At 36.5% G+C, this 25,199-nt stretch overlaps 1 protein-coding gene across 1 annotated transcript in view; it reads left to right on the forward strand.

The window, feature by feature from the left end:
- Positions 1-435: 435 nt before the first annotated feature.
- The window catches only part of LOC137391732 (histone-lysine N-methyltransferase SETD1A-like), a 35,797-nt gene continuing 11,033 nt past the window's right edge, over positions 436-25,199 (forward strand). Inside the window, exons 1-12 of the mRNA XM_068078263.1 lie at positions 436-555; positions 962-1,197; positions 1,377-1,547; positions 7,339-8,554; positions 13,065-13,285; positions 13,398-13,565; positions 13,655-13,849; positions 15,423-15,495; positions 15,622-15,789; positions 17,765-17,900; positions 20,469-20,754; positions 25,035-25,142. Of these exons, the coding sequence (XP_067934364.1) occupies positions 534-555; positions 962-1,197; positions 1,377-1,547; positions 7,339-8,554; positions 13,065-13,285; positions 13,398-13,565; positions 13,655-13,849; positions 15,423-15,495; positions 15,622-15,789; positions 17,765-17,900; positions 20,469-20,754; positions 25,035-25,142 (3,000 nt within the window). The 5' untranslated portion in view covers positions 436-533. The remainder of the gene's footprint in view (positions 556-961; positions 1,198-1,376; positions 1,548-7,338; positions 8,555-13,064; positions 13,286-13,397; positions 13,566-13,654; positions 13,850-15,422; positions 15,496-15,621; positions 15,790-17,764; positions 17,901-20,468; positions 20,755-25,034; positions 25,143-25,199) is intronic.

A 25,199-nucleotide genomic window follows, 5' to 3' on the forward strand; every position in this document is an offset into this window, starting at 1 on the left:
ATTACGGTTTGGAGTTGCCCTTCTAAGCAGCTGCTAATTTCATCTATCCTTATGACACCCCATAAAGGGAAACTGGGTTGTCAAGTAGCGGTTTATCTGGCCCAGGGAATAACAATGATATTAGCCAAGTAATAGTTTTAAAGTGTAGTTGTAGTAAGAATGACAATTTGATTACTTTAAAACAATATTACAGCTACCGGTATATATTCAATGTAGTTTTATGTTACGTTACATGTATACTGTTTTGAGCCTATTCAAAGCATGAAGAGTTTCGAAGCTAACAAGTATCGAATCCTTAATAATTATTTTTCAATTTCCTTCGTTTGTTAGATATTTGAGATTTACATAAATTTCGGCAACTAGCAAAACACTTGGTGCTTGTATGATGCGGAACCGCGCTTGTGCACGGAATTGTGGGCTAACTATGCGACATCCGATTAAACTTTTCGCCGTTCGTACAGAACAAACTGATTCTTACATTTTTATACAAATACGAGAATGCAAGATTCACTAAAGTATGCTTAAGTTAAGCAATGATGAATGGTCCTCGTAATGGTAAGTTTGATGAGCGATATTAAAATGTCAGGGGTTTCCTAATAGCATTTAATTTGACTCTAGCTTGGCGATTCTATAGCTCGCATTGATGTTTCTTAGACATATATAACCTGTCATTTTGGCGAGGTTTGATAGTTGTTGATAGCTATTAGTGACCTGCAGTTTATAGTAGCTTTAGTGACGGACATTTCTGTATACCGCATGAAAGCCCTCTAACATATAACTAGACAAACTAATTATGCATTGAAAAACGCTTTGATGTGAGTCGTTTTTGCACTGAGACGAAATAAGCCGTGCCTTGTTACTGTCTTTTGACATACAGAATGCTTTGTTTGTAAAACTGAATTTATTTCCAGCTAGTGTTCCTAAAAACTGCTCAATATTTTTGTGCATTCATATGTTATAGGTCCGCATCATGCAAGGGTAATAGTAGACCCGAAGATTGACAAGTCAAAAAGATCTCACAATTACAAGCTCATTGTTGATCCAGCATTAAATAAGGGCCAAAAAAAATTGTACCGAATAGATGGCGTCATTCCTGGAGATCCTACGAGCAATGTCATTGTTACGGATCCTCGATCTCGAGTGGCACGGCTTCTTACCAAGAGCAAACAAGCCGATTTATTGGTTCCCCAATTCAAGGTATGTGGAGAAGTAAGCTAGTGTATTACAGGAATCATATCTGTTAAGACGCTCTATAACATAGTTTATTTAGGACAATTTAAAATAGCATATTTTCCTGTAATATTTTGATGCATGACTTTCACAGATTATCTTTATTGTGGGATTTACTCAACATGGTAATTTACTCAACTTCTCAGGTTGATGAATGCTATGTCGGGATACCACCACCTAGAGAAGTTACATTCGTCAATCTTAATGACAACATTAATTCAGACTTTCTGAGGAAAATGGTCACAGACTTGGGAAGAATTGATGAGTGCTCTGTATGTTATAATCCTCAGAATGGAAAACATCTTGGAATTGCTAAGGTAAAATCATTGAGCAGCAGAGATATACTTAAATAATACGCTTCTTAAAGGTTGACTTGCAACAAAATTCACATTACAGTTATTTGGTATCAAAAGATTCACCATGTCTTACTCCGTTGTGTTGTAAGTGCCAAATATGTGGAAATGTAATTACAGGCTCTTAAAAGCTCAAAAATGAAAAGCAGCCGTAGATTAGAATCTCTTTATTTCGATGACATAGCCACGAAATTTGGTTATCGTCTTGACACGTATGTTCTCACGTGAATTGAAAGGCCAATACAAAGCTCAATATAAAACTTATCGTAGTACTAGTTTATGACAAACACTTCGGGTTTTACCGAAGACCCCTGTATCAAATATAGATGCTCGCTACTTTACAGTTTTGTTATGGCCTGGTCTAATTGACAAGTCGTAATCTGATCATGTGACCCAATACTTCGCAAAAATTTTTGCAGCACTTTTCGATTATCACAAGTGACCAACAGGCTCGTCATGATTATCAGACAATGATATGTACTCCTTCGAGCTAAGGCTAAAAAATTAAACAAATTTTTACGGTAAGTTATAAGATATCACTGCTAAAATTGACAGCATTATGAGGACGATAAAACAAATCTGTAAGAACAATAGACATAGTTTTATTGAATGCGTGAAGTATATTTGTGAAAATATTTCGACGAATAAGGTTGCATGAAAGTGTAAACAGAAACCATCTTTTGCAACTACATCACATTTGAGCCGTTTTGGAAAGGGTATCCAAACTACGGCGGTCTTGTGTGGCTGCGATTTTCTGTTCGTTTTTGAGCTTGTAATCACATTTCCACATATTTTGCACCTACAACACAACAGAGTAAGACATGGTGACTCTTTTCATATGAAATAACTGTAATGTGAATTTTGTTGCAAGTCAACCTTTAAATAATACACTTAACCTTATAACTAAAGCTAAGTGTCTTGATTATCCTTTGATGAAAACATTAGCTTTCAGAGAAAAGCACAAACAAAGAGAATAACAAAATAATCACAATTTTGCTGCGTTATCTATGAATAACCAACGATGGTGAGTCTCATTGATGCATTAGTGCTTTAGCTAATCAAGAGTACTTGTAAAGGAGGTTAATTTGATGATTGGACTTTTTTTCAATGTGACATTTATTTGGTACATGTTTGGAGCGCGCTGAATAAACTCATCACTATTTGGGTCTCATGCGCCAAACTTTTATAGTAATACCATAGTACAGTTTACTTGTTGACTCAGATCATTATTTTAACTAGACCAGCCCGTTATAGTTTTGTATCGAAATAAACTTACAGGATTTTTTGAGGTAGCTTCGAACAGTTTTTTGCCGAATTCACAAACGGTTTTCGTTCAATTTATTTAGAAAGAGTTTCCACTAGTCGCGGAGCTGAGACTACTCTGCTTTCTTAACGAAAGCGCTTTTTATACGCGTATAGTGTACATATAATTTCCCCCTTACCGTATAATGGAACCGAAAAAGAAATCGTATAAAAATGATTAATAGGGTCGCTAAGACGTTCGCTTAGTTACGGCCAAGCTATAAACGTTAGAAGATATTAGCGATAAAAATTTAATAAAGATAGACACAGCATGCAAAATACATATTGTAACAGTGATTATATGCGGATACATAAAGATAAAATGTCACAAATAGGCTCGTGGCTTGGTGTCCGCTACAACAGACATCCGCTTTACAATGGCATCACGCAAGCAAAGAAAAGCGTAGAAACCTTCTGACAAACTCAAAGTACTCGAGGAAATCGAAGCAGGACAAACGCTATCAGCATTATCAAAAAGAGAAAATCTTCCAAAAAGTACAGTGTCAACATGGATTAAACAAAAAGAAAGAATAAGATCGTTATGTGACCAAAATTCATGAAGGCTAAGAGATCGTTCAATGTCGCACGATGAGTTGGATGGTGTATTATTGACTTGGTTTAGACAAGTGCGTAGTGAAGGCGTACCTATCGATGGGCCAATTTTGTTAGAAACAGGTGGAGAAAAAAGCATTCTATTGGCAGTCAGATAGTTGTTGGAGAGTCAGCTGCAGTTAATGTTGGAGAAGTGGAAAAGTGGAAAGAAGAGGTGCTTACTCCATTACTTCAAACGTACACTTATGATGACATATTCAATATGGACGAAACCGGGTTGTTTTACAAGCTCATGGTCGACAAAACGTTGCACTTTAAAGGGGAGAAGTGTAGTGGAGGAAAGTTGTCAAAAGAAAGACTGACTGTGGCACTTTGCGCTAATATGTCGGGCACCGAGAAGGAAGTTCCTATTGTAATAGGAAAGTTCAAAAATCCCCGCTGTTTTAAAAATGTTACTAACCTTCCATGTCAGTATTACCACAATAAGAAGGCTTGGATGGTGAGTGACATCTTTCAAACATGGGTAAGAGATTTTGATCGCCGGATGACCAGAAAAAACAGAAAAGTGCTTCTCATCATCGACAACTGTCTAGCACACCCAACTATGAATGGGCATATGTCAATCAGGCTTCTATTTACACCACCCAATACCACAAGCATGTTGCAACCTATGGACCAAGGAATCATTCGAACTTTTAAATCTTACTATCGTCAGCAAGTTTTGCAATTCACTGTTGATTACATTGACACTCATGGAAAGAAGCCAGATGCTTCTATCAATGTTTTGCAAGCAATACGCTGGGTGGACAGAGCATGGAGCCATGTCACAAAAGAAACGATTGCCAACTGTTTTCACCACGGGTTTGGTCATACCAACCTTGATCAAACAGATGCGACTTCAACTGCTGATGATAATGAAGAAGGTGACACTGAGAAATCTAAATCTTCTACTACACACCATAGATTCTACATCAAATGTGACAGCAAGTAAGTAATCTTGAAATAGCCAATGCTGTTACTTTATTATGAACTCGACCCGATAAAGGGCTAAATTTATGACTGTCTAAGGTGCCTAACAAATGTTTTAAAAATAGTGTTACTTTAGCTTAAATTCAAGTTTGGTTTTGCAGATGAGCTTTTAGTGGTTGATGCAGACATTACTGTTGCTGAGCATTTGAGTGATGCAGAGATTGTGCAGTCCGTGACATATTGTGGTACTCTCGATGAGTCCGATAGAGAGGATGAGGCTGAGATTGTTGAACCTGATCCACCTACCTTGGCTGATGCAAACAACACTTTAGATGTCCTCAGACGTTTTATAGATACGAGAGAGTGCAAGGACTATAATAACTGTTTAAAATCTATTTCTACAATAAGTCACACTGCTGATCTTTGTCAAAAAATTACCTTGTCACAGACTACACTCGATAAGTTTTTTAAATGAAACAACTGATCAGATGTAAAGCATGCTTTTTTGCATGGGTCATAAATGTTTATGTTCAGTTTTAAAAATTATCAGAAAGAATAGATATTTTTCTATTGGGCTGAGATTTGTTTGCAGTTTTAGGTGATGTGACTGACAAGACGTTTTAAGATTAAAATTGGCAAAATTGGTCTCGAGTAAAACACTCAGAAGAAAAAATGTCTTCTGAGCGTTTTAACCGCGATTAGGTTTTGCCAATTTTAATCTGAAAAGTTCTGGCAGTCACATCACCTAAAACAACACACAAATCTCAAGTGTATAAAAATATCTATACTTTCTGATAAATACTTTAAAACTCTACATCAGATGCCCTTTAACTTACAACAAACAACCTATACTTTAGTTTTATATATACATGTAGTTTGTATATGTATCTACTGATAAATACATTCACTTATGACTGTGCTCTGATAACTTAAACGCTCTGATAACTCAAACACTTTCGCTCGGTCCCGTGAAGTTTGAGTTATCCATGTTTCACTGTATGTGTTACAGCGGCAAAGTCTGTGCATTTTACGAACACGAATGCGGGACTCACGATTTTACTTTAATCAAGAGTAATTTTGTCGTAAACAATTCAAAATGGTCTGGCACGAGATCAAACCATCAGTAACATAGTTAAATGACAGAGACAGTCCATAATGGTCTGGCATAAGATCGAACCATCAGTAACATAGTTAAATGACAGAGACAGTCCATAATGGTCTGGCATAAGATCGAACCATCAGTAACATAGCTAAATGACAAAGACAGTCTATAATGGTCTGGCACGAGATCGAACCATCAGTAACATAGTTAAATGACAGAGACAGTCCATAATGGTCTGGCATAAGATCGAACCAGCAGTAACATAGTTAAATGACAGAGACAGTCCATAATGGTCTGGCATTAGATCGAATCATCAGTAACATAGTTAAATGACAGAGACAGTCCATAATGGTCTGGCATAAGATCGAACCAGCAGTAACATAGTTAAATGACAGAGACAATCCATAATGGTCTGGCATGAGATCGAACCACTAGTAACATAGTTAAATGACAGAGACAATCCATAATGGTCTGGCACGAGATCGAACCATCAGTAACATAGTTAAATGACAGAGACAGTCTTTCAATTCTCAAGAAAATTAATGCTCTGAGAACTGCCTTATTAGGTCCATTTTCTGCTAACCAAAGCTTTTGAAGAACCTTGATTATGATGAGCAAATATTTGTTATGAAACACGTCTAATCACGGATATAATATTGGGTCAGTTGTCATTCCATTCTATTTTTTGACAATGTATTGCTATGGGAATTTGGTCTATCAGTATTATATCACTATTTTACAATAGCTTGAATTTCGACTGTATAAACTATTTGTCTAATTTTTGTTTCGGTTAAACCATGTGGATGTTACAAAAGATTGCATACCCTATTTTAGCTGCATTCAAAGTATGAAAATAGTCTAAATTTTATTTTTTGTGTTTCATGCGCTTAAATTGAGTATTACATATTCATCAGTGCAAGTATTGTCGTCAGCATTTCAACAGCTTGTCACACATTAGCCAGATCAAGGGAGGCAATTCTAGAATTTATTTGGCATAAATTAGAGCATGGAAAAGTTATTAACATATAAATTTGTTGAAATTCTCGTGTCTACCTATTAAGTGTCATTAACACAGTTAATTATTAACGTGTTAATGGCATTAACTCTGACTATTATATTGTAAGCTGATAGGAAGTGGGTGCAGCAAAAGTTATACAAAGAATTAATGTTTTTCATAGTTTTATAAACTCTGCTTTCAATACTGCTTTGAATAATCTGTAAAATATAAATAAAAAAGTGATATGCCTGAAATCGTCATCCCATTTCTGGATGCAAGCTTTAAGCAAAATTATTGTATTGTTATGGTAGTCTTTTTGGTTTTATGTAAGAAGTGTGGTCTTGACCCATGGCAAACTAGCAAAGATCATCGCTCGAAGTTTTTGTGGCACTTCTACATGTAAATATTCACGATTGTTTTGGATAATCTGCCCATCATCAGCATAGTAGATAAAGAAAAGTCAAGGGTTTCCATAAGAGATATGGCAGTGCTCAGTGACTGCAACCACACCAGCAAATTGAAAAAAGTAGACCAATGTCCCTCACTCAAGGAGGTGATTGGCAGACTATTACTTTTGAAAACAAGAGAGACTGTAGTAGTTTCAGTTGGTCTGGGTGTAATAATAGCTTCACATCTAATGTAGGTTGCAGAATATGCATTAGTGGGATGCATGCTCACAAAAGAAGGATACATTATTTGGTCTATTCGTGTTGGCATTTTATGGGAAAAAGATTCTCTCTTCCGGTTTACAATAGTTATTTTTTTGTTATTGTATAACATTGGTTGGGACAATGAGTTTACATCATCTTCCAAACTTCTTTTATGATTTTTAGGTGGTATTTGAAACAACTAGGTCTGCAAAGGCTTGTGTTGCTAAATTTGACCAAACCAATAAGATGGGTAATACTATGACTGTATTCACTGACCCATTGGGTAAAGAGCGACAAGGCTACATTGATGAAAAGGTTTATGGCATCCCCAGACGTCAAGTGGATATCTCCTCGGAGTTTATACCAAGGCCGGAGGTTTATGTAGATCAACCCGCTGTGCACTTGGACAATACCCATTCTCCACATGTCCCAACAGAACATCCACCTTTGCCACCCCCTGCCGAACAAGAAGACTGTTATAGCGATGATAGCAATGCAGCTCATGACCGTCATTCCACTCTTTCTATGCCTGATGATTATTTAGAACCTGACTCGGACTATTTTTCATCTCGTGAACCTCAAAGCAACCATCGATATAGCAGCAAAGATATTGAGTTTACTGATGAAGAGCGGTCTGAGTCTTCAAGGCAGCGCTGGAATCGAGGACATAGCAGGGATCCCATTAGAGACCATCCTCGAGACAAATACATGAATTCTCATTGGCCCCCGCAGCACATGCCAGATAGAGACATGCTTCCAAGTTATGATCAAAGGAGTAATGATAGATTTGCTAACAGTCGAACTGACTACTCTGGCCATGATCGAGTTTCAAGATATGCTAGAGGTCACCATGTTAATAGACACTTTCAAGACCCTGAACACTTTTGGGAAAAGGAATTCCATCATTCCCACCACACTGAAAGGGACAGAAATAGGCATTTATATCTTGATACCGGGCCACCTATGTCCAATCGGCATTCGTATGAACAAATGCATGAACCCCCTCCTAGTCGCCATCAAGTACAGTCAGTGCCAGAACATGTTTTACATGAAAGGGAAATTTCAGGTAAGGACCAGTTGTCCCATGAACAAGCTCCACCTGTACGGGGTGCGTCTCCTAAGGAACCTTGTGATAAAAGTCATGTTCCAAGTGATGACGAAGCTTTACCAAACGCTGAGCAGTCGGACACTCCTGTAGTAGAAACACCATCAGAATCTACCCCATTAGATTTAGATTCTAGGATACAGATGATGTTGAATATGAATAAAGATTTGGCCGGTTTCGGTGCGCCAGAACCTGTCCCAGCGAGCCCAGTTGAACCAGCACCTCCAGCATCTCTTGAGCCTCCGATGACTCGTCCACCTCCTATTGATTACAGCATGCCACCCCCAGATGTCCGTGAGTTAGATTTGCATGCTATTTCTTAGTTTACTTGCCATAAAGCTTGGTTGCTTTTAAGACTGGTTCACACTATATTGTCGTATCTAGGCGTTGATTCTACAATGCTTCGGTAATCATCTATGATAACAATGTTCACACTATCACAAACCCATCCGCTTGTGCATCAGGAAATACTCCGTGACGTAGTGTTCTCTATTTTCTTTTTAAATTTTCGTTTAGAAACCTCTTAGTTTTTGCCTGCTTGAATCAAATACTAGTCCCGCAGCAACTATCATAATGGAAAATGAATAAGCTATCCTCGACGTGAATTACTATCCCCAAAATGGTTCACATTGTAAAAGTGATCGTCGATGCTCAGCAAAATATCGGCAAAGTTTGGCAGCTGCAAACTTTCCTGATGTGTCCGCGATGCTTCGTTGATGCCATCGGTTTATGGTTCACATAAACTCATGAATGCCAAAAGGAAAATGCTGACATACTGCGATATAGTCTGAACCAGCCTTTAGTTCTCACAGCTATAATTGTTGGTAGATTTTTGTTTTCTTCAATTATACAATCCCAACCAGCCCTTCAGTAAGAACATAAATTGCAGCTATTTTTCTGTTTTCAGTTTACGATTTTAACGCTAGTTTTCACATTGTTATATCACCTTGAGAAAGTATACCTCATTCACTTACTCATTCAGCTTTTGTTTCTATCCATAATGACTCTTGACATTGTACATGAACGACGACAAATGACAGCAACAATTCTCAAATTGTTATAAAGTCGAGTTTTATACCCTTACACTTTTGTAGTGCAGCTCAATTCTTTTCTTGAAGATTAAAAACACTTCTTCTAGTCTTTGAAATGCACAATTGCTATCTATTTATTTGTTAAAATCTTTTAAATTAAAATGAAATCTCTGAAACAGTTCATTACCGGTGCCACAGATTTTAATTAATTGTGTAGAAAATATTAATTATACAGATGCCGCAACAAACCTTGAGCACACACAAAACTGCGCGTACACAATTTAACTTAGGCTCAGGCTTAAATTAAATTGTGTGCGCTCAGAGGTCATGAAATGATGGGTATTTTTCCTATTTTAGGATTTGTTCGAAATGATTTGATTATGAATGAGGTATCTGAACAAGCAGCAATTGATTGAATAAAATGGTTTTTGCTGGTGTCAATATATGAATAGTGAAAGTTCTAAGGTTCATTACAGTTTGTACTGTTTTTGTATCTCGAGATCTGTATTCAGTTTATATTTTTATATGTGCCAAGGTTAGTGCTCAATATACGTATAATCATTACACTTGCATAGGCCTTTAGGGTCTTTAAATCATTGCTGGAGTAGATCAATGTGTAATATTATACTACGGCATCAATATATCAACAGTTATGCGAGATAATATTACAATCAATTTAAGGTGACTGAGCTGGAGATATTAATGCATCAATTAATGTGTGCATTGAAACTATTAATATGATACTTATGTCTATGATAATATGTCTTCTCAATTCATAATTGTTGATCATGTAAGCTTACCATCTTATATACTAAATATACAGTTGATTTTTACACTCTCACACAACTGATGAGAATTTCTTGAGCACCTGCCCATTAAAGCACATCAATTATATCACTACTTTTATCATTTATTTCAGTATGTTAGAGTCTTGGCTTTCGAATGAGCCTATATTCAATACACAAAGAATAATATAACTATGAAAAAAAGGGTGTCAAAAGTATGTCCTGCAGTAAAAAAACACTCAGTTGTGGCTCCCACAATTTGATGTCATAATTAACATTTACCCTTAGGTCGTCGATTCCTTTTGGCTGCCATTGAGGCTGCGCTTTTCTGTGACAGTCGGTGCTCTTAAACCTAGAGAGCGCTAATAATAAACTAGGATTCTAGATAATCAACAATGCCTGGGGATCGTGCTAACGCCTAACCAATACAAACACATGTTCTGGGTTAATAGGTTCTGGGTGATTGTTAGAGTTTGCTTTTTTCATCCTTTTGTTCGTTTTCAACATTTATAGTAATTATTATTACATCATTTTATATGATGGCAATATTTGTCCCATACAGAAATGCAGTAGTAGTAGTATTATTATTTGAAAAATTCGTATCGCTTTCCAAGCTGCGTTTTAAATATGATTATGCTTCAATAAATATACTTTCGTTGATAACGGTAATGAAATCACATCGATTAAATTGTGACCTGCAGTGGCGGGACCTAGGACTATATGTAAATTGCACTCTCGTGAGATTACACAATGCTTGAAATTAATTAGCCTCAGTCGTGCCCCTCAACATCACAATAAAAAGAAAGAGCTAGTGCATAATATCATTGGGAAAATATAGTATGGTGCTTGGAATCTGAGCTACTTATCATAGAAGTAATCTGTACATAGAGAGCTAATGACACTGATTCCTTTGTCATCTTCATTGGTTCTCTGGAGTTATTTTACCTTCGCCTGCCTACCTTCGGTAAGAGCACACAACACCGAATATGAAAATTGTTACGTCATAATTTGAGAGCCTATACCATTGAATATTTTTGTGGTAGAGCTCTGGGGAAATCCTATAAACATCAACCAATGTCTCTGTCTCACCATGTCAAACAATGGCTCATTTGACAGCCAAGATATTAAAGAATCTGAATAAGCTGAAACAGTACTGATATAATTGATGTGCTTTAATAAGTTTAATTAAAATTGTTGAATTTACAAGCAGCCTTCCAAGCGTTGTTAAACCTTCCATACCTCTATGCTCAAGCTTATGAAGCTTAAGCATAGAGGTATGGAGGCGGCTTATCAAGCTGCCTCCATACCTCCTCCCACCAACATCATCTTCGCTTCAAACCTTATCGTGTAAAACGTTGGTTCAGTTTCAGCACTGCACTAGAGCAATTGTAATTTCTGATCAAAAAACTATATTAAGTTCAGGTGGTGTCAGCTAACCTAACACACTGGTTTCTGGCATCACCAGTGGAAAAAGTCCAAAAAAATGTTTACTTATTTTTTGTTTTGTGTTCTAAATCTTTAATCTGATGTTTGTTCTCATCTCCATGATTGTTTTGAAACATTTACACATAAAACTAGTGTAATGAAGCTCAAAGGTTGACTTGCAACAAAATTCACATTACAGTTATTTGGTATCAAAAGATTCACCATGTCTTACTCTGCTGTGTTGTAGGTGCAAAATATGTGGAAATGTGATTACAAGCTCTTAAAAGCTAAAAAACGAACAGTTAATCGTCGCTATCACGAAACCACCTTAGATCGAAATCAGTTTATTTCTCTAGCGTAGTCATTTCATTTGGTTATTGCTTTGACACGTTGATGTTCTCACGTGAATTGAAACGCCAATTAAAGGCTCAATATAAAACTTCTCGTTGCACTAGTTTATGACAAACACTTAGGGTTTTACCGAAGACCCGGTAACAAATATAGATGCTCACTACTTGACAGTTTTGTTTCAGCTTGGTCTAATCATCTAGTCGTAATCTGATCATGTGACCTATACTTCCTGCAAAACAACGCGAATAATTTCCGCAGCATTTTTCAATTATTACAGGTGACCAACATGCTCATCATGTTTATCAGACAATAATATGTACACCTTCTAGCTAAGATTAAAAAGTTAAACGAATTTTCACGGTAGGTTTTGAGATATCAGTGCTCAAAATGTCCGCATGACAATGATAATAAAATAGACCCGTAAGGACAATAGACATGGTTTTATTGAATACATGAAGTATATTTGCGAAAATATTTCGCTGAATGAGGTTGTATGAAAGCTTAAACAGAAGCCATGTTGTTCATTTACGTCCCATTTGAGCTGTTTTGGAAAGAAATTCTAATCTACGGCGGTTTTGTGATGGCAGCGATTAACTGTTCGTTTTTGAGCTTTTAAGAGCTTTTAATCACATTTCCACGTATTTTGCACCAACACAGTAGAGTAAGACATAGATAATCTTTTGATACCAAATAACTGTAGGGTGAGTTTTGTTGCAAGTCAACCTTTAAGCATAGGGAATTTATAAAAAACAGGACTTTGTAAACTATATATTTAGTTTTATGATTAGTGATCAGAGGTAGTCCCAAGCTTTTCATTCATGAAAGTAGTGCTGACTTTTGTTGGTTTTAACAGCTTGTGAACTTGGCTGTTTTTGCAGAAACAGGTTTCTTCGAAAATAGGTTTACATAATTAATCAATGTTGCGCTTGAAAAGCGTGTCTGCATTAAACTTATTGTTTATCATTAATGGCTAAATTAATTTATTACTATTCAACTTATATCTCACATTTAATAGTATTTTGAGTTCGCCATGTAAGATAGCGAATTTTAATTGCTCATATTTGGAAGTCTGCCACATTGTTTGGCCACATTGCCTGGGCTAGAAATATGAATAAAATAATTCAAAAGTAGTTTTACTGTCAAATTCATTAGGCAAGGCTTTCCCATATGCTAACAATCCTTACGGATGCAAAGGAATTGTCATGCTTACAGCTCCATTTCCACTACCAATGATGCCGGCAGGGGTTTCAGGCCCTCCACCTCCAATGCCTCCACCGGTATTTGCGAATATGCCTCCACCTCCCCCACCTGACTGGTCGTCGTACAGCAACAATGCCTATCATCCAGATGTGCATCATCAAACATATAATAGCTTGCATAATGAGTACGCCGGATATCCAAATGAAGAAGCGTTTGATGAGTATGCACAAGATGTGAGTTGCTCTCCCTTGTATAGTTTCTTGCTAGTCTGTAAGTCAATGAGAATAATCCATGCCATCTGCTAGGCTCATATATTCATGCTGGTGACACTTTATTGTTCTGCAGCAAGAGATGGATACGGTTGACTATGCCGATGCCTTTGAGTTAGCACTCGAGGATCTCATTCAAGACCTTCACAGTATTATGAAAAAAGACATCTGTAAGAAGATGGTCACTCAGTCTGCTTTCAAGTTTTTTGAAAACTGGTGGGCTGTGGAAGAACGCAAATCCAAGGTCAGTCACAAATGTTGCTTTAGCTGTTCGGAATTAATCTCTGCGTAACATATGGCAAGAAATCAAAAATATTTTGTTCATATGTTTAGAGCATCAAAGAAAGTACTAGTTCGCAAGAGAGCAGTTCAGCAGCGCCTACCAAAGTACTCACTGAATCCGATAATCCTCCACCTCCGAGTCAGCAAATGACTGCACCTACCTCATTCAGCTCGCTCTTCGAGGGCTTCGGGTCAGCTTCGTTTCTTGGCATCGGAACAGGCCTTCCAAAAATGCCATCATTCAGGGTTGGTTACTATTCCATGCGGGCTATGTAGAGCTATTTGATTTGCACCTGTATGTTAGATACTTCTTTAATGATGAATAGCCCTATGGACATGATACTTTCATTACAGTTGCTATGATTGAAAACTTTAAAAAGGCGGTAGGACTGCTCAACCATTCAGTATAATGCTGCGATACAGAAATAATGCACCCGCGTTGTTGATTGTACTATTTCCCTTAAAAGCCAACAGTTTTCAAATTATAGGAATTGTTATATGATAGGGTATAACGGAACTAATGTGAACCTGAGCACCCTACACTCTCCGTTTCGTACCTTGTAACCGTCTATATAATACAATAAGCCATGTAGAAACCTTGTAATGACCATCGCTCATGACATCCTCATCAATATATCTCTCATTTATTGGCTTAAGCTCAAGATCATTAACACCGCTGTTAGTAGTCATTCATTGATATATACCGGTAATAGATTATCAAATTTTCCCCACCGCATGTGATCTGTTGACATGGAGCAGTTTTTTCTCGGGTTAGCAGTTCACACAGACATTTATGTTTCCTTGTCGCTCATCAATTACAGGTACAAGACAACCTAGACTTACAGACACCTCAACATAACAATGTTGTGACATGTGACACATTTCAGTAAATATTTGTGTCGACATACAAAGTAATTTTCAACATATATCTTGAAATATTCCAGTTTTGTAAATCAGTATACATGTACATTGTACGCAGCTCTCCTTCACATCGTTTGGTTCTTTGGTGTTTGTCTAATATTATATTGTGCTTCATACCATATTTTTTATTTATAAAATCATGACGAGTAGCTGTAGTGATGTGAAAGAAGGCAATGGTTTTCTATGCATTTTAACAACAAATGATAAAAACCATAAAAACATAAAACCGTTTAGTAGATATCGTAACAAGGTTGACCGATGTGAAGAAAAAACAGCCTAAAGTAGTGAAAGGGAAAAGTTGGTTTTGATTATAAACGATAAAATTTAAAACATGTTCCATATAGAAATAGAACAATATTTTGAAATTCATGTAGTATAAGTTAGACTACTGTAGCTCTAGCATCACTCTTCTGTACACACAGTCTGTCTCCTTGTATCACCAAGGCTATATCTCAGATCACCTGTTTTAGATGTAAACATGCAAGGACAATAATACAATCATGTTTATGTTGGTTATTGCTTTATGTAGTTTTTATGTTCAATTTTCTTGCATTCACTTTTTTACATCGTTTCATATAAAATGTTTTTGCATGCTATGTAAGTACTATTTGTTGAGCTTTTGAGCTGCGGAACAAACTAAACAAAACGCAATATGTACTTATAGGAGTATTTGCTCCAACCTACGATGATTTTGACATACGAAACAAATATTGGATCAGATTAATTCTATATATCTAGCCGTACATGCAACTCTTTTAAAAAAGACAAAAAATCAGTTTATGCCGTTTAAATCTAAGTTGCATGCGTTATTAGCTGTTAACTAACTCTTCCCAGCTCAACTTCAGTGTTCTAGTTAATGAGCTCTCATGCTTCAGCTTTCACACTTCACTTGTTCTAGAAAAAAATATCACCCACACGAGAGTTGGAGCTAAAGAGAGAGGATGAGGCGAGAGAGCGAGCTAAGCTCAAAGGTGAGCTTAACATAATTCAACCATTTCTCCTTCATTCACTAATTCCTATGCGCGTGTTTCCAGTTATTGGTAACAGCATTTATTATTTATTGAGAAAATAAATTGTCATGCTTGACTATTTATCAGCTTCTGAAGATGAAGCACTTCGACGTCAAAGGAAGTCGCTGAAACGACGTGGTTCAGTAAGCTCAGAAATCGAGAGTTCATCAAGCAGTGATTCATCCTCGTCATCCGAAAGTGAGAGTGACAGCGGGGAAGAAGATGATGAGACGTCCAGTGGCAAACAGAAACGCAGTAAGTGCTTTTGGCTCTCTGAGGTATTTATACTCATTCTTCGTTGTGCTTCTCTTCAATATGTGAACATGGTATTGATCAAAGGTACATTTCATCTAGATGTCGATATCTATCTGTTGGATCAGGCGTGATTACTGCCCGTGTTTGAGCTTTTTTAATTACCGTTTATATTCGAGTATAGTCTGCACTTTTAGTATGTGGAATATGAATGAAACTTCATATAAAACTTCTTTTACTTCTTATTCACCCTTGTCTTTATTTTTACTGTATACCATTGTGTGTGAGACTGTATTTCAGTTGTCATTACAATATCTGGAATAAATACTCTACTGTTAAAAACAACGATCAGTTGAGCACCTCTCTAAATTCTTATAAATGCTGTCACAATAAAACAATTATCAGTAAAAAGTAGTTTTTTGAATGGATTAATCCACGAATATACCTACTCATCAACGAAGCGCTCACAATTTTGGGTACATGTAACCTTCACCCTTTAGTGAACATTTTAGGATGCTATAGTGCTATAACAAATTTGATATATTTTGCCCCCAACTGGCAAAGTCCAAAGCGGTCCTTTGACCACTTTACTATTTGTAAAGCATTGCTTTTGAGGCATCTGTTTTGTCATATGTACAGCCGCTACTCTATTTGTGAACATTCGTGTTACGAACAGCGTTAGATACGAACATGTTGTGCGTACAGACGCTACCCTATAACCCTTTATAACAATATTTAACAATGTTGCATTAAACGATAACAGCCACGAAAAGCTTTCATCGTTCTTTCCAGGTGAATCAAACGCGCCGATTTCGATTTTGTACTCAAAATAAAGATTGCTCCTCTAACTTTCAAAGTCATGAAGGCTTTTTTACAGCGTTTCAATATCGGTCTCAGACGACACAATCGACACAACAACCTATACTAGCTTTTTAGGATCAGAAGTTGGAGATGTTTAGTCCGATCTAGAATTATAGAGATGGGTGTCTTAAAACCCATTATTATCTAAATTCAGCCTTTCAAAATAATCTCAGTCTTTTATAAGAGGTAGATAAGCTATTTAACATTGCTCATAGCTTGTTACAGGATGTTTAATAGGCTGAACGCCGAGAAAAATGAGCTCAAAAAAGGGCGATTTTATCACAAGCTAGCGTTGTTATCGCGCTCTCTGAGCTCATTTTATAAATGATGTTATCAAAGAATATGCTATAAACCTACAAGCTTACAAGTTTTATAATAATCTATCAAATGCTACTAATACATATTCAAGAACAACTGACATTAACAAACCATAATTATAATACATGCCGAAACAAAAATAAACATTTTGAAACAAAAATATTTGCATTGTTTGCTCGACAGGTTGCATTCTGATTGTTGCTTTCGTATGGAACGATTTTATCTTCTGTCTGTTCAATACCTTCCAAAGTATCTGCTGTTCTCAACTGTTGTTCTTACCTGCTGAACGAGTCGATATTAGCGTCCAAAAAATCTTTTTAGGAGAGCAAAACTTTTACGCTTTGCTATTTGAAATACTTTTCGTGAAAATAATGATCAACTTTTAGCCCATACGCTTAACAAAGTCGTTTAACAAACGACCGTTCAAAAGATATCTCATTCGTAAGTTGGGAGCATCTGTACCTTGATAAACAATTTGTAGAAAAGATTAGATAATGCCAAGGCAGGCCATCCTCACTAACCCGGCTAATCCGCATTTACTCATGTATCATGCGCACCTTTAATTTTCAATTGAAAATTAGCACAAAACTTTACGTGTTATATTTGAATAAATACAATAAGATGTCATGAATGGTAATCATTGAGAAAGTGTTTTGATGAATTCATTTCCTGATATAACGATGCACTGTAGGGAGTAATATGGATGGCTTAACAAATTTGTACTAAATCTATTTTGTTACTCTATATAGCTATTTTGAGCATTTTGTCGAATCTATATATATACTTTAATACCCGGCAGCTGTCGACTCTAGCTCTGATGATGGTGTGAGTAGCTCTTCCGAGTCTGAAAGTGAAACGGAAAAAAGTGAGTCTGAGAAAAGTGAAACAGAATCAGAAGCTGAACAGAATGATAATGTCGGAGCCTTGACTAAGAGGTATCTTTTTTGTTTTTCCATGATAAAAGGTCGGCTGTCTACTTACACCCCATTAGTAACTTACTTAGTTTTACTTACCCAAAATACAATATACCCATGTATATCTACATATAAATCTCAAAGTTTGTGTCTCTGTAGTTTGGTTTGTCCAGCTATAGCTATTAAAAGTTAGGAATGAAGAATCTGGAGTGTAGAAGATTTGATCTCAGAACCTCTCATTGACCAGGCAAAGACCTTACCAGTTAAGCTACGCGAAATTGATGGATTTTTTTGGCGATATATGTCGCTATGTGGGTAAAAATATGTTACCGCTCTCCATTACGGCTCAACGTAATTCTATGCTTGCTTGCAATGTAGTTGCCTGATACTCGCCATCAGCCTGGCACATTGCCGATTTGAGTAAGCTTACTCAAATCGGCAATGTGCCAGGCTGATGGCAAGTATCAGGCAACTACATTACCTCTCACTGTTTATGAGCGAATTTTTAATACCTGTGCAGTGCCGGTCATTCCGCTAGTATTGTATATACGCGTATATGCACTATACAGGTAGTCGTCGACTTACGACTGCGTTTGGTGCCAGCCGGTCGTAAGACGATTTGGACATAAGTTCATACTGTATAATCTGTCAATTCGGATCTAACTTAAATGAATTTAGCTTACTAAGCACCTACTTGAATGAAGTTTTAGTATGAATTTTATTAAGCTTCGAACTTTCAACTATCATTCATCTGTTTTGGCCACAATACATAACGCTGAACTCGCAATGGTGAACAGCGTTTATTTCTTAATAACGTATATAATCAGCACACAAATCGACAAATTTTAATTTCGAGAAAAATTATTGTTGGTATCGTGTGGCAGAAAGATTTCACCCTAACGAAAAAAATAATGAAAAAGCTTAACGAAAATAACGAAGAATTGTTTACGCTATGCCTCGCCCTGAACTGCCTGACCTACCCACAGACATGGTCGTCAAATCGCATCTGCGTATGTCGCATAGGTCGTAAGTCGACGATTACCTGTATACTCGTATATACAATATATATGCGTATATACAATATATACACGTACACACAATATATACACGTATATACACCAACACTGGTTAAAGAATAGAGAAAGTGTGATATTATTATGCTTTATTATTTATCTTGAGGTGTTGACTGGTGTTCTAAAAAAAGAATCAAGGAGATTGACCAACCAGAAGCTGAGATATAGCCAGCCAAACACAGGTCTACCAAAATACATAAGTGTTTTGGTAATACTCATATTAGCATCAATATATGACGTATGAAATCGAATTGTGTGCCATTGGTCAATTAAGCCAACTAATGCGCTCTCCTATAACAATCACAGCGTTTTAATTGGTTTAATCCCTGGAAGTATAGAACAATCAAATTGGGCCTAACAATCATTGCTCTGATAATTCCAAACCAGTCCCTCTGACGTGTAGATTAGTTTTAGCATGAAATAATTACACGCATCTATTATTTCGCAACATTTCGCTATCTTGCTAGTTCAGCTCAGTTTTGTTGTTCTCCCACTTAGCTTCTCTATTCAGACTCATATTTAGCGCTGTTCAGATTTTTTTTATCTATAGCTAATAAATGGAATCAATTAAATCAATCATCAATCTCGGTTATCATTTATAATTATCTACAAATTATATTAGTTACATCATTTATTCTATACGCAGTTATATTATTATTTTGTATAATATGCATTATGATTATTATATTAATCATAAAAATAATCATAGATAAGATAATAGATAAATAGAAGAATCAAATGTTATCGTTTTCTTTTCTTACAGCAAGAGCAGCATGGTTAAGTTATCATTTTTAAAATTATGGCTGTAGTAAACTTACAGTCTGTTAATAGTGACGATAATCATAAAACTCAACTGAATGTTGCAGTACGTACACAGTAGAAAAATGATGAATGGACAAAAATTCACATTCCCATTTCTTATTCTGCAAACAAACTGCAAATCACGGATATCGCATAATACAGACTATACACGCGCCATTCGTTGAACAGAGGAACTTCGGAGCATATCCGTGGAGATCGAATTAAAATTTGAAGCACATTAGTCAAAATTTGCTCTTCTGTTTTGAGAAATCATGCCAAGGTGTTGTGGGCAACTGCCTTTACCACACAACGTTTGCTTGGTTTTTCTGAGAAACCAGAGCTAGTCTGTAAATTCTTTACTATCGCGAGAAGCGTTTCACATCGTAGCCTAAAACAATCAGTAAACGTAAGGGTACGCAACTCCGGCACATGTCCAATAAGTCGATTTCATACGTCACAATTCTTGGGATTTTCGAAGGGTTTTTCCTCTGATTCGTTATTAGGTAGACCTGTGTTTGACTGGCTATATCTCAGCTTCTGGTGGGTCAATCTCCTTGATTCTTTTTTTAGAACATCAGTCAACACCTCAAGATAAATAATAAAAGCATAATAATATCACACTTTCTCTATTCTTTAAATGAAATCCAATGTACTGTAGGTATGGGGTGTCTGGCATCGAAATACATTGACCAGTCCTGTACCCCTGTTTTTATAGGAAAGTACCGCCCAAACGTCAGCCAATCTCAAAAGCTAAAGCTGTTATCTCAGATAGCTCTGACAGCGCTGATGATGAAGAGGCAACTTCTGGCCAATTGTCAAAAGCACCTACTAATCCTTTATCTCCTGTTGGACCACAAACTCCAACATTGGCTGTTTCTATCTCAAGCAATGATTCTGCTGAGGAAACTGATGTGTTAACTAAAGAAGAAAAACCTTGTACTGATCTCTTTCGCAAGTCTTCTGAGCTCAATGCAACACACAATAAGCTCAAACCTCCTGAGGTATGTTTATCTCCTTTTTTTCCTGCAGTAACATGTTAGTTAAGTTGGTTTTAGACATAATTATAAATGCTTGTTTTAAAACAACACTAATGAAAGTTCAAAAACTGTAGATTATATTTATCCTGATCAGCTATGCATGAATTTTGTTAAAAAGGTAACAAAAGTGAATGCTTTTATTATTATGGACAGATGTAAGGTTGCTGCAGTTCATCGTATTAATTGTCACTTTAGATTGCTTATTCAAACCGTAATTGTAGTGAAACCAATAATTCAGTCTGTATTGCTATCCAATAAGAACAAAATTGTTTTCCGATAATTAGATTGTGACAAGCAATTTTTTCTATTGCAGTAGTTCATACTTTTCAGTTAGCATGTCAATACATGTGAGATAAGTATGTAGTGGTTTTATTAGTGGCATACTAGACTACAGAAAGATATGTGAGATAAGTGTATAGTGGTTTTATTAGTGGCATACTAGACTATAGACAGACATGTGAGATAAGTATGTAGCGGTTTTATTGGTGGCATATTAGACTACAGAAAGACATGTGAGATAAGTATGTAGCGGTTTTATTAGTGGCATACTAGACTACAGAAAGACATGTGAGATAAGTATGTAGCGGTTTTATTAGTGGCATACTAGACTATAGACGGACATGTGAGATAAGTATGTAGCGGTTTTATTAGTGGCATACTAGACTACAGAAAGACATGTGAGATAAGTATGTAGCGGTTTTATTAGTGGCATACTAGACTACAGAAAGACATGTGAGATAAGTATGTAGCGGTTTAATTAGTGGCATACTAGACTATAGACAGACATGTGAGATAAGTGTGTAGTGGTTTATTAGTGGCGTACTAGACTACAGAAAGACATGTGAGATAAGTATGTAGTGGTTTTATTAGTGGCATACTAGACTACAGAAAGACATGTGAGATAAGTATGTAGCGGTTTAATTAGTGGCATACTAGACTATAGACAGACATGTGAGATAAGTGTGTAGTGGTTTATTAGTGGCGTACTAGACTACAGAAAGACATGTGAGATAAGTATGTAGTGGTTTTATTAGTGGCATACTAGACTACAGAAAGACATGTGAGATAAGTATGTAGTGGTTTTATTAGTGGCATACTAGACTACAGAAAGACATGTGAGATAAGTATGTAGCGGTTTTATTAGTGGCATACTAGACTACAGAAAGACATGTGAGATAAGTATGTAGCGGTTTTATTAGTGGCATACTAGACTACAGACAGACATGTGAGATAAGTGTGTAGCGGTTTTATTAGTGGCGTACTAGACTATAGACAGACATGTGAGATAAGTATGTAGTGGTTTTATTAGTGGCATACTAGACTATAGACAGACATGTGGGATAAGTATGTAGTGGTTTTATTAGTGGCATTCTAGACTACAGAAAGACATGTGAGATAAGTGTGTAGTGGTTTTATTAGTGGCATACTAGACTACAGAAAGACATGTGAGATAAGTGTGTAGTGGTTTTATTAGTGGCATACTAGACTACAGAAAGACATGTGAGATAAGTGTGTAGCGGTTTTATTAGTAGCATACTAGACTATAGATAGACATGTGGGATAAGTATGTAGTGGTTTTATTAGTGGCATACTAGACTTCAGAAAGACATGTGAGATAAGTGTGTAGTGGTTTTATTAGTGGCATACTAGACTACAGAAAGACATGTGAGATAAGTATGTAGCGGGTTTATTAGTGGCATACTAGACTACAGAAAGACATGTGAGATAAGTCTGTAGTGGTGTTATTAGTGGCATACTAGACTACAGAAAGACATGTGAGATAAGTATGTAGCGGTTTAATTAGTGGCATACTAGACTATAGACAGACATGTGAGATAAGTGTGTAGTGGTTTATTAGTGGCGTACTAGACTACAGAAAGACATGTGAGATAAGTATGTAGTGGTTTTATTAGTGGCATACTAGACTACAGAAAGACATGTGAGATAAGTATGTAGTGGTTTTATTAGTGGCATACTAGACTACAGAAAGACATGTGAGATAAGTATGTAGCGGTTTTATTAGTGGCATACTAGACTACAGAAAGACATGTGAGATAAGTATGTAGCGGTTTTATTAGTGGCATACTAGACTACAGACAGACATGTGAGATAAGTGTGTAGCGGTTTTATTAGTGGCGTACTAGACTATAGACAGACATGTGAGATAAGTATGTAGTGGTTTTATTAGTGGCATACTAGACTATAGACAGACATGTGGGATAAGTATGTAGTGGTTTTATTAGTGGCATTCTAGACTACAGAAAGACATGTGAGATAAGTGTGTAGTGGTTTTATTAGTGGCATACTAGACTACAGAAAGACATGTGAGATAAGTGTGTAGTGGTTTTATTAGTGGCATACTAGACTACAGAAAGACATGTGAGATAAGTGTGTAGCGGTTTTATTAGTAGCATACTAGACTATAGATAGACATGTGGGATAAGTATGTAGTGGTTTTATTAGTGGCATACTAGACTTCAGAAAGACATGTGAGATAAGTGTGTAGTGGTTTTATTAGTGGCATACTAGACTACAGAAAGACATGTGAGATAAGTATGTAGCGGGTTTATTAGTGGCATACTAGACTACAGAAAGACATGTGAGATAAGTCTGTAGTGGTGTTATTAGTGGCATACTAGACTACAGAAAGACATGTGAGATAAGTATGTAGTGGTTTTATTAGTGGCATACTAGACTACAGAAAGACATGTGAGATAAGTATGTAGCGGTTTTATTAGTGGCATACTAGACTATAGACAGACATGTGAGATAAGTATGTAGTGGTTTTATTAGTGGCATACTAGACTATAGACAGACATGTGGGATAAGTATGTAGTGGTTTTATTAGTGGCATTCTAGACTACAGAAAGACATGTGAGATAAGTGTGTAGTGGTTTTATTAGTGGCATACTAGACTACAGAAAGACATGTGAGATAAGTGTGTAGTGGTTTTATTAGTGGCATACTAGACTACAGAAAGACATGTGAGATAAGTGTGTAGCGGTTTTATTAGTAGCATACTAGACTATAGACAGACATGTGGGATAAGTATGTAGTGGTTTTATTAGTGGCATACTAGACTACAGAAAGACATGTGGGATAAGTATGTAGTGGTTTTATTAGTGGCATACTAGACTTCAGAAAGACATGTGAGATAAGTGTGTAGTGGTTTTATTAGTGGCATACTAGACTACAGAAAGACATGTGAGATAAGTATGTAGCGGGTTTATTAGTGGCATACTAGACTACAGAAAGACATGTGAGATAAGTCTGTAGTGGTGTTATTAGTGGCATACTAGACTACAGAAAGACATGTGAGATAAGTATGTAGTGGTTTTATTAGTGGCATACTAGACTACAGAAAGACATGTGAGATAAGTGTGTAGTGGTTTTATTAGTGGCATACTAGACTACAGAACGACATGTGAGATAAGTGTGTAGCGGTTTTATTAGTGGCATACTAGACTATAGACAGACATGCGGAATAAGTATGTAGTGGTTTTATTAGTGGCATACTAGACTATAGACAGACATGTGAGATAAGTGTGTAGCGGTTTTATTAGTGGCATACTAGACTATAAACAGACATGTGAGATAAGTATGTAGTGGTTTTATTAGTGGCATACTAGACTACAGACAGACATGTGAGATAAGTGTGTAGCGGTTTTATTAGTGGCATACTAGACTATAAACAGACATGTGAGATAAGTGTGTAGTGGTTTTGTTAGTGGCATACTAGACTATAGACAGACATGTGAGATAAGTATGTAGTGGTTTTATTAGTGGCATACTAGACTATAGACAGACATGTGAGATAAGTATGTAGTGGTTTTATTAGTGGCATACTAGACTACAGAAAGACATGTGAGATAAGTATGTAGTGGTTTTATTAGTGGCATACTAGACTACAGAAAGACATGTGGGATAAGTATGTAGTGGTTTTATTAGTGGCGTACTAGACTACAGAAAGACATGTGGCCAAGCTTTGATCATCTATTAGTCGGACGAGCTATTTCATTATTAAAGCAGTTGCTTTCGAACCTAAGCCTGAAGTTTATGGCCATCTCAGTTCTTATTCGTCTTTCAACATACGTTTCTATGCAAGCGTGATTTGGTGACCACACAATTTCTATGGATTGCATGTAAATCTATATGTAAGTTGTGTCTTCAACTACTTTCACTGCTGTGTGCGGTACATGTACATGCCCAGTTGTTGGCAGTCCGTTATATTGAATATTTACTAGCCTGAGGTGCCGATGTCGATAGATATGTCCCCTAGCCACCTTCCTACTGTTATTGATGAGGATGAAGATGTCAAGCTTGTTGGAAATAAAACAGAAGAGCTCAATTCTGTGAGTTCAGCAGGTTAAATATGTTCATTTGAATGTGTTTTTCACCTTCATACTGTA

The sequence above is a fragment of the Watersipora subatra genome, chromosome 3 (genome assembly GCF_963576615.1).
Source record: "Watersipora subatra chromosome 3, tzWatSuba1.1, whole genome shotgun sequence".
In the NCBI taxonomy this organism is placed as follows: domain Eukaryota; kingdom Metazoa; phylum Bryozoa; class Gymnolaemata; order Cheilostomatida; family Watersiporidae; genus Watersipora; species Watersipora subatra.